Source organism: Xenopus laevis, chromosome 8S, assembly GCF_017654675.1.
Source record: "Xenopus laevis strain J_2021 chromosome 8S, Xenopus_laevis_v10.1, whole genome shotgun sequence".
Taxonomy (NCBI): domain Eukaryota; kingdom Metazoa; phylum Chordata; class Amphibia; order Anura; family Pipidae; genus Xenopus; species Xenopus laevis.
In genome coordinates this window covers 32,986,703-33,003,280 of record NC_054386.1, presented here as the reverse complement: position 1 = coordinate 33,003,280, position 16,578 = coordinate 32,986,703, and the positions used below count along the sequence as shown (strand labels likewise).

At 41.8% G+C, this 16,578-nt stretch overlaps 1 protein-coding gene across 21 annotated transcripts in view; it reads right to left on the bottom strand.

Annotated features, from left to right (window-relative positions):
- Positions 1 to 16,578, bottom strand: part of LOC108699944 (formin-binding protein 1 homolog) — an 86,688-nt gene that overhangs the window by 34,760 nt on the left and 35,350 nt on the right. For all 21 annotated transcript variants that reach the window (XM_041574781.1, XM_041574782.1, XM_041574786.1 and 18 more), the window contains 2 exons: positions 6,702 to 6,764; positions 2,886 to 2,990 (listed from right to left, as the gene is read on the bottom strand). In XM_041574781.1, the coding sequence (XP_041430715.1) occupies positions 2,886 to 2,990; positions 6,702 to 6,764 (168 nt within the window). The remainder of the gene's footprint in view (positions 1 to 2,885; positions 2,991 to 6,701; positions 6,765 to 16,578) is intronic.

Below are 16,578 nucleotides of genomic sequence, written 5' to 3'. Positions count from 1 at the left end.
TACAAAACCGTCTCGGTCCCAAAAATCAAGAAAATCCCTTGCATATTACCGAGAGTGTTGTCAGAGCCTGTTACACGGGAAACTCTAATCTATTTACACACCGGAAATATTTTCCTTTTATTTATTTTCAAAGAAACACAAGGGCATTACTTCTCAATATAATTGCATTCAGACATGAGCAGGAGCTGCCATGCTGTTTAAGTGGGAGTTAATTAGGGCTCTTACACATGAGCGTTCTGACCTGCGCTCCCCTGCGTTCCGTTTTTTGGCGTTCAGCCGCAGGGGAGCGCAGGAATAGACGCAAGTCATTATTTGAAATGGGGCTGTACTCACTCAGGTGCGTGTAGGCGCCGAACGCAGGTTCAGACGCAACATGCTGCATTTTTCCTGCGTTCAGCGCCTACACGCGCCTGAGTGAGTACAGCCCCATTTCAAATAATGACTTGCGTCTATTCCTGCGCTCCCCTGCTGCTGAACGCCAAAAAACGGAACGCAGGGGAGCGCAGGTCGGAACACTCATGTGTAAGAGCCCTTAGTCTGATGTAGAAAGTGATGTTCTGAAACCATTTGCAGATGGTCTTCATTTTTTTTTTTATTATTTGTGTTTTTTCCGCTATTTTGTTTTTTACTCAGCAGCTTTCCAGTTTGTTGTTTCAGCAATCTTGTTGCTAGGGTCCACTTTACCCTAGTAACCATGCACTGATTTAAATAGTAGACTTGAATATGAATAAGAGAGGCCTGAAAAGAAAGATGAGTAATAAAAAGTAGCAATAACAATACATTTCTAACCATACAGAGCACTTGTGCGGTCATTGACCCCATTTGAACGTTGGAAAAAGTCTGAATTAGTCAAGAAAAAAAAAAGAATACTATAAAGAATAAATAATGAAGACCAATTTAAATACTGCTTAAAAATGGTCATTCTATAACATACTAAAAGTTAACTTAAAGGTGACTCACCCCTTTAAAATACCACTGTATGACAGTATGGCTAAAGGAATAGACCTTAAACAGTTTGGAGCAGCCATAACAGTACAGTGTGAGGACAAGTAACATTCAGGGCACACAGTAATGTGTTGTAATACTTAATTATGCTCATAGATGGGGAAGAGAGCCCCTAACTGAAAACCAGGCAGAATGTCATCGACATGTGCAGCTGCAAAGGCTCATATCGCTTTGACGCATCTGCAAGAAACCACTTCCTAAAAGCTTCTGAGCTGACAAATGCATTTTAGACACACACACTGCCCATTTTGCAATCCGACTTCCCCATTTAAGTAACAGCCTATACGGGTCAGTACCATGGGTCAGATAAGCTCTGCAATAGCTGCACTTGACAAACGTGAGGGTAAGCCCCGTAGCTGCTGCCTCTGGTGATGTCATGAAAGAAAGTGAGCCTTGCCGGCTTGTGTGATAGACTTAAAGCAACATTATTCTCGCACACCAGCCCCATTTGTTTTTTTAAGTAGCGTGGGTGCCTATAGGATGTGGTTAAAGCACAGGTAGATGCAGTGACAGTCTGTAGGGCTGAATGAAGCGCTAAAGACTTGCACCCTATGCTGAGTGAGACGCACGCTCTTAGACAGTCTGCAAAGGGGTTAGACATACCTCCCAACATTGTGGAAATAGAAAGAGGGACAAAATATATTTTGACTACACCCATTATGTGGCCACACCCCCTTATTACCGTGTTCATTTTACAAAATTTGGCAGGTCAGGACACATTTCTGTGGTTTTTATGTGTTATTACAGTTTTGCTAATGAAGTTGAATTGCCCTTTAAACTGCAAGTCACAGTTTCCCCAAGAGACCTGCTTATCTTAAATTGTTACAATCATCTCTTTGCTTATCTTAAATTGTTACACAAGTGCACCTGCCATGTATTCTGGGCTCTCTGCTAAAAGCCAAATAAGTTTTTAAAACTTTTTGTCTTTTTCTGGCTGTTCAGTGCAGGAGAAAGTCGGGTCATTTCAGTAACAATCTGGGACTACGGGTTGAGCTGTCAAAATCGGGACTGTCCCCCGAAAAATGGGACAGTTTGGAGGTATGAGTTAAAGAGACAGACTCTGGGCATCTAACAATGCTGGAGGGCACCAATCCAAGTGACTCCCAGCAGCAGTGTCATGGGGCCACTACCAATCTCCCTGCGATTATGTTGGCTCTTCTAGGAACAATCAAGTGTTAGAATTCTGTTTCAACAGCCTCTTATTCTGTATGAGAGGGTTATGCAACCAAAGGGCAAGTCACATGCTGCAGCCCCTGGGCTAAAAAGAGAGCATTCATTAACCCCCCCCCCCCTTCCTGGTGCCACAGAACACTATCTCCCTTGCATACACCCAGCTTGGGGGGCACAAGCACCTCTGCTAGAATTTTGATAACAGCCCCCCCCCCCCCAAACACACACACACACTTCTGGGAAATAAAGATGAAAGTGGTCAGAACAGACCACCAGATTCATTAAGCAAAAGGCCACAGCAACCTTACAAGTAGTGTGGGAGTTAGCTTTGTGACCCTTAAAAATGTTTTAGGAGTTATTATTCATCTTATTTAAATTTCTATTGCAAATTTGGAGATCATGGAGACCCAAATTAGGCCACATAATAAGCTATACCCCCATACTGTACTGTCTAAGAGAATCGATATGGCACCTCCCTCGTCCCATATGTATAAATACAAATGTACAGAGCAGGAATTTTCTGGGCACACAATAAGCTATACCCTCATACTGTACTGTCTAAGGAAAACTGTGGTGAAACATAACAGAAACAATATGGCACCTCCGTCCTCCCATATGTATAAATACAAATATACAGAGAAAGAATGTTCTGGGCACACAATAAATTATCCCTTCATGGCTGTAGCCATGAAACAAATGGCTCATCTTACCTTTTCCACATCAGCTTTTGTCACATTAATATCAGCGTCCATTTTCTCGAAGTATTGTTGTGCTCGTTCACCCTCCTTGCAGTCCCGTTCAAACCTTCTTTTACTCTGAAATACAGGGACAAAAATTAAGTGTTTTCTAGAGTATTTACATGTTAGATAGTCAGACAGCATATAACGCAGTGATCTCCAACCAGTAGCTCGTGAGCAACATGTTCCTCACCAACCCCTTGGATGTTGCTCACAATGGTCTCAAAGCAGGTGCTTATTTTTCAATTCCAGGCTTGGAAGTAAGTTTTAATTGCATAAAAAATAAGTATACTGCCAAGTAGAGTCTCCTGTTGGCTGCCAGTCCACATAGGGGCCACCAAATAGCCAATCACAGCCCTTATTTGGTACTGCATGGGACTTTTTCATGCTTGTGTTGCTCCCCAACTCTTTTTACATTTGAATGTGGCTCATGGGTAAAAAAAGGTTGGGGATCCCTGATATAACGAATGCAGATCTCACTCAGCCCTGCAGCCGAGACTCAAATAAAAACATATGGCAGCACCTCACACTGCATATTATGGGGAAGATAACCCTTATTTAAAGCATCCATTCCATCTATATGTCAAAGTCAAGCAATATGGCAGCTCCTTTATAGGTTGGAAAGATAAGTAGGTTAACGGCCTACACGCACATTCTATGCCGGTGGATGTCAGCTCTACTGATCATGCACAGCAACAAGGTGACCCATTATGATAAGAGGGACACAGTAGTTTCACCTTCAGCAATGTACAGATCAATCACAGTCACTGTAATGGGGGGGGGCTTCTGCTGCTAAAAACCTTCCATTTGCAGGTTCAGAAAAAGAGGAATATCCAAGTTTATAATACAGGTATGGGATCCGTTATCCAGAAAGCTCTGAATTCTGAAAAAGCTGTCTCCCATAGACTCTGTAATAATCAACTAATCCAAATTGTTAAAAATTATTTCCTTTTTCTCCGTAATAATAAAACAGTAGCTTGTGCTTGATCCCAACTAAGATATAATTACTCTTTACTGGAAGCCAAACCAGCCAATTGGGTTTATTTAATGTTTAAATGATTTTCGAGTAGACTTAAGGTATGAAGATCCAAATTATGGAAAGATCTATTATCTGGAAAACCCCATATATTGTTACAAACCAACAGCTAACAAAGTTAGTTTAAGGTATATTAGTGGCAGGCCTTAACTGACCCCCATTAAGGTGCTGCATGGTGCTTGGTTGGACACCACTTTTGGAGCTATTTTCGTGGCTGCACTTCCTCTCCAAACCATTTCCTGCGCTTCTGTGTTGTTGGCTCTCTTGTTTCTGCTGGGTGCTACCGAGTCAGATTAGAACTTCAAAGGCCCTTCTGTAATAAGGAACCTCTGGTGCAAAAACAAAGGTTGCTAGGGAAGCGGGTTTTCCTTTGCACCACTGACTGCTATTGCTAAACGGTTGAGTTAAGAGGGATATTTGCCTTCTTCTCAGCTCCCTTAGAATCAGAGTTTGAAACAGTGTTATAACTAGAGTGCTCTGAGCCCCCCTGCAAAAAACTGTCCAAAGGGCCAAAGCACACCGATCCCCATCCTCCCACTCCACCCACACACCCCTCCATCTCGCCCACGTCCTGCCTCCCGGGAATAGGATATTGTCCTACACTAAAACTAATTAACACCCTTTTAAAGTTGTTCACCTTCGAGTTAACTTTTAGTATGATATAGAAAGGGATATCTCCTGCACATCCCCAGTTTTTCTGAACCAATGTGGGTGTGGTTGGGCAGCATGCTGCCCCTTTAGAATCCTGCCTCCCTAGGCCTATGTGGCCTTTCCACAAATCCGGGCCTGCATCTCTGCACTAATCAGGGGAGCAGGTTTGGGCCAGTGGGGGCCCACCGTGTTTTTTCCCTTCCCACCGGCCCAATTGCTTCCCTGTAAGAAAGCTGGAAAGAAGAAGAAGCAGGCAAATAATGAAAAACCTACACAAAAATAATGAAGACCAATTGAAAAGTTGCTTATAATTATCCATACTAAAACATAAAAGTGAACCACCACTTTAAAAAAAAACTAGAATATTGGCTGTTAAAGGGCAAGTAAAAATCACCAAAGGGGACCGAATTTTCAAGCACCCCCAGTGATAACAATTGCCAACCTTGTTCCTTTGGTCTGTGATCCTCTTTGTAAAAAAAAATGCACTAGCCCGGGGAAGAAGGTAAGCGATTGTAATCACTGGGGGTTGCCTAACAAATAGACGCTACAAAACAATTCAGTTTCATTTGGTTGATTGGCTATCCCTAGCTCAGCCTCACTGATATATAATGACATTAAGGCAGTGATCCCCAACCAGTAGCTCGTGAGCAACATGTTGCTCTCCAACCCCTTGTATGTTGCTCTCAGTGTCTTCAAAGTAGGTGATTTATATTTGAATTTCAGGCTTGAAAGCAAGTTTTAATTGCATAAAAACTAAGTATACTGCCAAGTAGATCCTTATGTAGGCTGCCAGTCCACATAGGGCCTAACAAATAGCCACTCACAGCCTTTTTTTGGCACCCCAAAGGACGTTTTCATGCTTGCGTTGCTCCCCAACTCTTTTTACATATAAATGTGGCTCGCGGGTAAAAAAGGTTGGGGATCCCTGCATTAAGGCATTAATATATCCCCCCCCAGGTAAAATTCAATATAGAAGCTCATTGATCTAAGAATGACCCTACTCTGCCCTGACACACAACCATCCTATACACTAGCTACAGCACAAATACATTGTCAAACGGCTAGGAGGAAATGGGCTAATAAGGTTATCCATGAAGGAAATCCATGTGACTATAAAGAGGACTTCCAATGCACAATTAGGCATTTTAATTGGATATGTTATTTAACGCAGCATGAAGCAGATTTCCTCTTTTCTGCTTCCCCCGCTTACTCCTGATACTTGTGCCCACTTCCTCCTTTGGAAGAGGGGCCTCTGCACTGATCCCGGCCCCTCGACCCCCCCCCAAGTGGATTAGGATCATGGTCAAATGTTCTATAGAAGTGAGCTTTTTTTTTTTTTATACTGCCCAGAGAGCTGGTTTTAATCTAATAATTTAGGCCCACTTGGGGAAGTAACATGAGGTCCTATGCAGGGGCATAACTACAGAGGAAGTAGACCCTGTGGCTGCAGGGAGCCCAGGAGGTATAGGGGCTCGACAAGGCCCTAATTGATACACAGTTTCAATAAATATTGGTAAAACAAGTCAACCTCTAGACATTTTGAGGGCCTGAAAAATAATTTGTGTGGTGCCCAGTAATATCTAGTTGTGCCACTTGTCCTATGATTTCTGCCAGCTGCCCTGTTTATGAAGTGTGCCCCTCTATATTTGCACTGGCGCATTTACATCACATTTGATTGGCTGATATCCCCAGTTACACATCTATGGACTTATCAGTCAGGGTCAGAGTTCTGCAGTGATCAGGGCTGGATGGGCCAGTTGATCATTCAGTACCATCCATCTAGGCCCCCCAAAATAGTTTAAAAAATTAAAAATAACCCTTGGTTTGTACAGTTTTAGACCTGCAAAGCTTGAATACACTGAAAACTTGTTTGTATGGATGATAATGATCAGTGCAGGACATAGTTCGGGGGGCGGAGGTGCTGTCACAAAAAAAAAAAAAATTATATATATAAATTAGAGAAAGCATTCTGCCAACATGCCCTAGGAACAGGGGCCCCCATCCTATCTGCTTATTTTGGGATGTTGTGACCCAGGGCGTCACTGGGAAATTAAAAAGCCTGGGAATTGGGATCGACCTCTGACCCCCATTTCCTCACTTACTGCTTCCAGCTGTTTCCAGCATGTCTCGATGTGTTGCTGAGCCTTGCGACCTTCATGGAAGTGCTGTGTGACAGAAAGAAAATAAAAAGGAAAACAAAGAATTAGGAGCTAGAAGTGACAAACATTTACACTATAAACACATCACATTTTCCCTTGCAATGTTGCCCTAAAGCAAACAACCTGTACAGAGAGATACCGTAAATCTATGGCAGCATAAGTATTCCCCTGTACTAAGCACAATTCAGCAGGAACAGCCCCTACATTTACTCATAGCCTGTACAGTGAGATCACATACTTGTAGAAGATCTCTGTATGGCTACTCTTTAGGAAGCGGTATGATAATGTTTTCATTAGAATTCATTTTATTCCTGCCTCCAGAATATGTCATAAGAGTTCAAATAAGTTTCTGACACTTCCTTGGCAAGAGGGAACATAACGTTGGCAGCATCTCCTATACCCACAGCAAAAGAGTTCTCCTGCGGGTTTAGTACTGGGATTTCTAGTACCTACGTTTAAGCAGTGCATTTGGGACACCTACAAAAAAGAAAGAGAGGGAGAAAGAGAGAGAGAGATCCTAGGAGGGTGACAATTACGGGAACTTTTGCTGAGCCGTGCATCTGAGAAGGATTTAGATGGGCCTGGCATGGACTGCACAATGGCCTGCTTATTGTCTCTTCCATCAACACAGGGGGCCTACACTGAATAGCCTCCCCCAGATCACAAGAGGAAGCATTATAGCAGGCATGTCCAAAGTTCAGATTTCAAATTTACACCGGCCCGCCAGCACAGTGCGGTCAGTAATCACGTAGCTGTAATATTTGGGCAAATCAGTGAAATGATCTGCCACTTGGTCTACTGCTGCCTGTGTGCTGATAGTGTTCGCAATAGACACGTACTGGCATGTAGTGACGCACTGCTCTTACATACTTCTAGGCAGATCATTTCACTAATGTGGCAAAATATTACTGCTACGTGATTCCTTGTTTAAATTAGTTAAATGATGTTAATGGTTCAAAGAATGTCAGGCTGAATAGTCGGCCCCCACACATTTTCACCTCACCAAATCTGGTCCTCGTTGTGAAAAGTTTGGACACCCCTGCATTAGAGATTACTAACTGTACCCCAATACTGAGAGGTGTTGTAGTGTGATATATTACAACCAGACTCTTTCTCTCTCTGCCTATCAAACCAAGTATAATGAAGAGAATTCTGAGCTAGAGTGCAGCACCCATAAAAGGCAATGCAGAAATGGTTATAATCCTGGCACCCGTACAGCTCTCAATCTCAGATGTGCTCACATTAGCGGAGACAGAAGAGCATCAGGCACCATTGCTGACTCTCATCATATTATGAGTCTGACACAATGCAGCAGGCTGTCCTGTTAAGGACTCCCTCATCCTAAAATGCTGGGGGGATGCAGAGTATTGTTTTTCTTTCCACTCGGAAACCATTCAATTAAGGCTTCTGTTTAGAATATGTCATACCTTCCACTAATGAGCTTGCACAGTGCACATGACATCAGTTTCAAGGGAAAATGACTTAATTAACTTTGGGTATAATGTAGAGTAGACAACTATATTCTAAGACAATATCCCCTTGGTCTTCGTTTTATTGTGGGTTCTAAAAGATTCCTCTGTCTCCACGGCTCTCCAGTTGGGAAATTCAGCAGCTATTTGTTTGCTAGGGTTCAGTTTACCTTAGCAACATGGCAGAAAGACTGGAAGATGAATAGAAGACACAGAGCTCTGATAAAAGTCAGTTTCTGCCCTAATATTCCACCCCCTTTTTTATCAACAGGAGACAAAAAATTGGCAGTATAAAAGTTTTATTGCAATTTGCACTTCCATTGCTCCCTCCCTTCTCCAATCTGATTTTAACATCTGGAAGCTGTGTTTCCTGCGTGGGCTGGTAGTATCCTCACATGGTGAAAACATTTCAAGCACAAACAAGTCACTGATCATCGGTTGGATTCTCCCACTGTGGGGGAGCAGATGCTAGTGCCAGAGTATGGAAAGGATGGGCATCCTGTGCTGTTAAATAAGGTGGTTCCTCCAGAAAGTGGTTTTTGGTCAGCAATGGTTGACTGTGCAAACTGGTCCCAGAATAGCTAGTTTCCCACGTGGACATTCAAACAATGCTCTATGGAGTTGGCGTCCTTAGGAGTCAGTGATGAACGTCCCTTTACCAGGCAAAGAAAGTCAAATGCAGATACCAGGAAGATGGCATGAGGTTGACCTCCCTCCAGTGATCACCATTACAGTTACTTACCCAATCACTGCTAAGCTTATGGATTTGTTAGGCTAAAGATTTTAAGCAATTTATGGTTGACCAGTCCTCCTAATTTGTGCTAGAGACCTGTGCAGGTCTAATTGGGTAGACCCACAACTATGTCCTTCCTGGACCTGACCTTATATCCAAATAAACCTGAAGGGTTTCATCCATGGGCAAGGAAAGGCAACAAGTTGAGATGGAAAAGTCCACTGTGAGAGCTGCCAACCAGCATCTATGCTCTCTTTGGCTATTCCCAACTACCTAATAACCAAATTTTTCCCCAGTTTGTTGCAGGACTCTAATTTGGGTATTTGGCCTTGTTAAGTGCTGTCAGCCAGTGATGCATTTACTTTAATTATTTTAACTGTAGCAGACCCATAAGAACTAATTTCAGCTTAAAGATGAGTTGAACTTGATGTGTATGCCAATAAGCCTATATTTGTCCTACTAAAGATTGCAAAAGTCAGTAACAAAAACTAAGATCAAAAACAAAGACAAAGGTCTCCAGTATCTTAGATCCCACTATGACAACAAACACTATTCAGCTGAAAGAAGAAAAAGTTTGTACCAGTGTCACGATGACAACAAACACTATTCTTTCTGGTCAACTCATTCTTTTTATATTCCAATGAGAAGAACAAAAGGTCAGTAGCCTAGACTTGGGTTCAGTTGAGTTGTAACCTGCTGAAATCCTTAGTGATATACAACCTCTACAGCTTTTTAGCTGATCACCAAAAAAAATAAAAATTGTGGCACATTGGTTATCATTGCTGCCTTCTGGCACTGGGGTCCTGAGTTTGATTACTTCCAGGGCACTATATGAAAGTTGTGTTGCCTTGTCAATCTGATCTTAAAGAGTTACAGACCCTGCTATGTGGATAATGTCCAATCAAAGCGGTTTCTCTGAGCGACACGTAAGAAGTGCAGGTGCAGTAGACCACAGCACCGTTTTAGGCATGACTTGTAGGCACGTACATATCAGTGTTTGCTATAATGTTTCAGTAAATAATTGGATCCCTCTAAGGACAAACAGGCCAGAAGATTGAGTTACAGTGTGGGCTGCACCGGTTGGTATGGAAAATATCTATGAAGACAACCAAATCACGGTCTTGCCCAAGTAGACCCCCCCCCACTGCAAACACAGGGATAACACAGCACCATAGTCCAGGCCCCCTCATATCCTAGCCGGGCGAGTTACTGAGTTAACTCTGGAATGCTGCATGGAACTTTAAATACAGCCAAGCCTACAAGCTACACCATGACCGCTGCTCACTTAAGAGAAAGAAGTCACATTTAAATGTGAGCATTTAACCAGGGCTCTCTCAAGCAAATTTCTACTGAAATTCCCCAAAATGTTATGTGAATTTTATGTGAATGTATGTGAAATTCCAAGCAGGACATAGGTTTCTGTTTTTGATTCATTTTACCCACAAAAGATAGCAAGTGGGGGAGATAGGAGGCGGCTCTCAAAAGCCGAGGGCAAAAATGTGATATTGGCTATTTCCTATGCAGTGCTGTTGGCTCAGCAAAGAGATCAGACAGGGACGGACTGGTTTTTGAACAAGAGGAACAGACAAAAAACACCCAAAATGCTCATGTCTGCACCCTTTAACCTAAACTGGGCACTTATGACAGACAGAGCTGTGCCTATGGCAGAAGTTTTAAGGAGGGGGGGTCTCTGGTGCCTAAAAAATAGACACCACCAGTTTTTAGACTTTGCCAAAGCAAACCTTTCCATCTAACACTAAGAATTTGTTAAATATTATTTTTAATATCAGCTTTGAAGAAGGAACTGCAATTTTCTGAAAGCTTGCTGTGATTATCATCTTAGTTGGCCAATAAAGGTATTACCTTTACATCACTTTTGTTATGCTTCATATCAAACGTTCTACCCTATAACTTTTTAAATGTTATTTATGAAACCAAACAGTGTTGGAGCCGTTTCCACGGCTATCTCACATATGCTATTATTGGTACTACTAGAGCTCCAAAAATAGCCTCATATCAGAGTTTCATTGTAAGTGCTCACATAACATCTGCATGACTCTCTTCATTGCCTTCCAGTTTACAGGGTGCCTGTGTAAGCACAGCTTCAATGCAAATGCCACTGTCTGCTTGGTCCACTTTAACACAGTTCCACTCCTGCAGAGGCCCCTAAAAAGCTTTCCAAAAGCAAGAATGCATCGGTTCCCAAACAGTAGTGGCCAAACATTGAGGGCCCTGCAGCAAAGGCTGGAGTAGGGAGGTAGCCTGATGTCCAATTAGAGATTTGGGGAGAATTCCTATTTGTTCTTGAATATACTCCTGGAGACTTGGCATGAACTTCAAAGAGTAGGATTTAGAAATGGTTTTATTATTAAATTATTAGCAGCCAAATGGCTTCTACAGCAAGTTTTATATCTGTAACCTTGTTTCCTATTAGAGATAAATCTGCTGAATGAACAACCATGGCGACTTCTTAACTATTTCTCTTCGTACCGAGCATTTCCTAGCTGAAAGCTATGTGGAAGATGAATGCTTCCTTTAGAGCCTTTCCTGTTTCCGTCTCAATGTGTCAGGCATGAGTGACATTGCACTAGACCTTGAACAATAGGTGAGATGCTCCTACTGACAATGGCGCCATGTTAAGAGTTTATCTGCTAGGGGAGGCTCCTTCACCTTCCTTGGGATAAGAGTTTCCTTCATCCTCGATATTTGTCCTTCCACATGCTGTTGCCCCCTAACTCATATTATGACAATTACACATACCTATAAAATACTCTTGCCCAGAACACCACCATATTGGTTTCATTTTCAAATATATTGGCAGTTGGACATAGTGCAGGGTAGCCATACCCAGTTGGCCAAATTAGATTGAATCAGCCAAAGAGGCAATCAACCATACTGCATCATAGACCCCAGCATGGAGATGAACGTTACTGGCCAATCAACTGTTTTGACCAACGAGCTATGGTATTTTTGCCCAAAATGCTCACACTGATTTTTTACTTGAAGGCAAAAATGTTCTATAACCCTAATTGTTAAGTAGATCCAGTAAGTAATGTAAGTAAATGCAGAAATACAACCAACAATCACATGTATTCTGGATTATCTTGGCCAACAAAATGCAGAACAGCACTAAATCTGTGTGCAATGAAAAGCCAGATAAAGTATGTAAAGGCATGGATTTTAAATAAGTAAGGGATCCTCTCCCAGTTTCATCACAAAGTAACTTTCCTGCATTACTCGGGAAGACAGAAGCCTAGCTTGCCTAGTTATTAATCTTGCCATAAAATCAATACTATAAGCTATAAACCATATGAGCCAACCTTTATATAGAGAGGTAATTTCCTTTGCTGAACCAGACTTACTAAGCATTGTATTATTTTTCTAGCCAACACTATCCATGTGAATTATCCTCTCCTCTCTTTCTCCAGCTAAATTGACCTGTTCAGTCACTCCACCAATCGCTTCAGCATTAACCAAGTCATTGTTCAAATCTGTACTGCAGGACAAAGCGTTCCCTGTGACAACATTTTAATAGCTATCCCTCTATATCGAACAGTTGCATTCTCAAAGTGTAAGTTGGCCTTTATTTCTATGTATCAGTCTTTATATTTATAATACACCCACACCATCCCAAGGTATTACTGTCTCAAAACCAAACCCAACGAAAATATTACCTCTAATCCCTCCCAAGTGATATCGTTCCTCATGTGCAGGTCACCTACACCCCATTACCAGGCAAATATTTACTGAGAAGCCATCTATATTTATTTTGCATTCATAGCATGCATCTACTAACAATACAGTATGTTTCCATTTAATACAGATCAGGTGCCAGAGACTATTTTAACACATGATCATAGGAGCTGGAGAGAGAGGGAAATGTTCCTAATACAAAGATAGCTATTCCATGTATCTAAGTGTATACCAGTGATCCCAAACCAGTAGCTTCCAAGCAACATGTTGCTCACCAGCCCCTTGGATGTTGCACTTAGTGGCCTAAAAGCAGGTGTTTGTTTTTTTTAATTCCAGGCTAATCGTGATTCCTAAAAAACAGGGGTACTACTCCTGTAGGCCACTAGTTCACATAGTGGCTACCAAATACCCAATCACAGTACTTATTCCTCAGGGAATTTTTTTCATGTTGTTTTGCTCCACAACTCTGTCTACATTTGAATGTGGCTCACAGGTAAAGGTGGCCATACACGGGCAGATTAAAGCTGCCGATATTGGCCCTTTAGACCAATTCAGCAATTTATCTGCCCGGGGGTGTTCAGACAGGTTTCCCCGATCGATATCTGGCTAAAAATCGGCCAAACATCAATCGGGCAGGTTTGATTATTTATTTTTTTTTGTGATCGAGGGCCGCATTGATGCAGTCCTCTTCCCGTCAGCGCCTATTCTCTTCACCCTGCCTTTGGTGGGAATATCAGGTAAAGATCCCCTCATTTGGCAACCTCGCCAAATGAGCGGATCTTATAATATATGATCACATTAAGAAAGGGGACCAGTAGTATAGCACATGTAAACTTCTAAATTGTGTTCTCCTTCTTTACAATCTTCCCTTCCTGCTTAGAAGGCTTTGTGGTTAATTAGTCAAATAAGGAAGTGATTGAATTAAAAAGACTTTCCTGCAACAGAGACGTACATGTGCAATGCCTTATCTGATCCTCTATAAACAACATGTTCCTGCAGAGCTGTCAGCGTTACCATATCATTTTGTATTTTAATTGTACTTTTCAGCAGTTTGACCAACATAAAGAAACAGAGATAAGATCACACACCCCACATATATATATTGTAACATGTACATGAGACACTGGTAATCAGTTAGATTGTTCTTTCTTTCCTTCTGCACCTTAAAGCAAAAAAGGTATATAGCAGACGTGGCACCGACAAATGGGCACCACTGGGGAATATTAACTTTGCCTGTGACAGGAAGCCCTATTGACTCAAGTGGTTTTCTCCAGCATCAGACTAGCCCATTGGGACACCAGGATACATCCAGGAAGACCCGATGGTTCTGGGTCCTTGTGTAAGGTTTGTGCGTGGCAGTGGGCAGGAGGCGGAGTGGTTTCTGGAGGTCTGATCCTCGAGTGGGCCATTGATAGTTCTGAGAATCCTATTAATGTCCAAATTCCACATACGCGAAAGAACATAAAAGTGCCTAGAGGTCCTTTTGATCTTTATGTGGTGCAGCATAAGTAATGAGGGAACCCCCAAACCATAGAATGTAAAGGGCTGGCATGACAATAATTTTATACACAGAACTTAAAAAGATTTAAATGCAAGGTAGAGGGACGCAGGTTCTACAAAACTGTGCAGGTTGTCTATCCCTTTATATAAATACTAAGTAATTTATCAGTGATTACACAAGGTTATAATCTTGCCAAGAGTTCCATTTTGAATCTGGATGCCCAGAGCCAAGAATTTGTGATAAAAATCTTTTTAAAAATTGCCCATGAAAGCTTCCAATGCACTCTACCCATGTGTGTAAGAAAGCTTCTAAGCATATTTGCTGTTTAATGCTTAATAGCCTACATTTGAAAGCCAAACATATTGTGTTTCCTAAAAAAAAAAAAAAAATATATATATATATATATATATATATATATATATATATACACACAACGTAAGGCAAAATGTTGGATGTTCAATAGATTCCACTTTTCACAGAAAATAAATTCAAATTCAATTAAACATCCAAAGGAAAAAGAAAAATAGCAATAAAGAATAAACGTGCCCCCCAATAAAGTCTCAGCTCTGAGAGCCTCAGGCTATTTCTATGTGTGTAACTTCCTTCCTCATATTTCATCCACTTAAGCATTCTTCTGCCAAGACATTTCACTTTTTATTGGAAAACAAGAGCTTTAAAGTTCTCAAATTGCATTGTACTGTTTTCTGTAGATGATGGAAGGGGTCTCGATAAAAATCCCATAGAAATGAATGGAGAGAGTCGGTATTTCACTCAAGCGGACTGTGGTGATCTCTTACTTCACTCTTTGATAAATATACCCCTATGTGTTTGAAAAATAATTTCCCACCTCAATTCTAGTATAAAATATTTAATCTGGAGCATTTCAGTGTAGTTTATGTAAAGAAAGATGTCCTCTTGGCCTCACCAGAATTGCAGCTGAGCTTCCCAACTCAATATGGCCTCAAACACTTTGAGAAACACTGGCCTAAATAGTGAGCTCACAACTAGTGAAATACCGGTTTGTGGCACAATACAAATTAACTGGTCTAATGTACACCAGACCCAGGTACTGCACATTAGTGGTAAACCCATAATCAATTCACCAGGCTTTGCATTCATACCACACCCCTAGAGACCGGAAGACACCTCAAAAGTTTAATACAGCTCATACTGGCTTTCAACATGGCCTTTAGTATCTCATGTATGAGATATTGATTAAAATGGCTTGGAAGTTTCATTAGAGGAGGACCTCACTGGGCTGTTGAAGAGGTCTTCACCCAACAGGTCTATAATCCAATCATTGACCTCCAAAGGACCACTAGATTACCAAAAAGACCTCCAAAGTCCCATCTAGGTTAACAAAAAGAAATCCCCATAAAGAACACCTGTTAGGCAGTACCATAAGCCCACCACTGACACACAAAGATAATTTCTTTGGCATTTTTAGGTTATAAAATATCTTGCCATGGTGACAACCTCTGAGAGATGCCAGTTTCTCTGCAAGTGAAGAGAGACTATGTCTTTACTCCAAATTGTGAGGTCATCTTCATGTGGAAATTCCAGTCAGGCCTTAGTGGACTTCTGAGCTCCTTATAAGATCCCTAACTTATGTCTTTATCTAGAGTCCAATGTTAGATTACAATGCCAAATTTTATAGGCAATCTATAAAACAACAAAATATACAGATACCCCTACCTGTACTTTTGTCTGTAATTTATTTAAGAGTGAGGCATGCATTTTTCCAAGTAGAGTGAACTGCAGAGGTTTAACAACTCTGCTGCACCCCTTATTTTATAGGTCTGAGCCACTGGAGCATTAATAAAGGAAACTAAACCAACACAAGAAATTCTAAGAAAATCTAACCGCACAGGAAAGATGTCTCTGCAAGCATTTCCACTGCAAGACAGTCAACCCTCTAGGGGCTTTTCCAGACCTCAGCCCCTTAGTGCCAGCATGGGCCATTCCCTTCCTATGGCCAACGTGGCTATCATTGAGAGGAAAGCAAAAAAGGGGAGACTCCGGTTCCAGACCTGCTGCTTTGTGTCTTACTGGCATTTCCCTGCAACATAGATTTTTAGCCACTTGCTCCCAGGGGAATAAAGTAACAAGCAGTGACATCCACTGCCAATTAGAGGCCTGCCGGATCGTCACTGGGCTGGCTGCTTTGTCTCGAGCAGCATTATGGCCAGCTGAGTAGACACAAATGCCATTGTCTTCTCCAAGCCACTATACTTTCCATTTACTATACATCTGCCCTAAAGGCACAAGGCTTGCTCAAAAGCTGCTGCATGTTTTGTGTGCTTTCGTTCATGAAAAGAGAGATTGGTGGAGCTTTATAATAACAGGGTCTGTGTCTACTCATATTTTACAACAGCAGAACCCCCCCCCCCCCAAGATCTAGCACAGATAGATGCAATGTAAGAC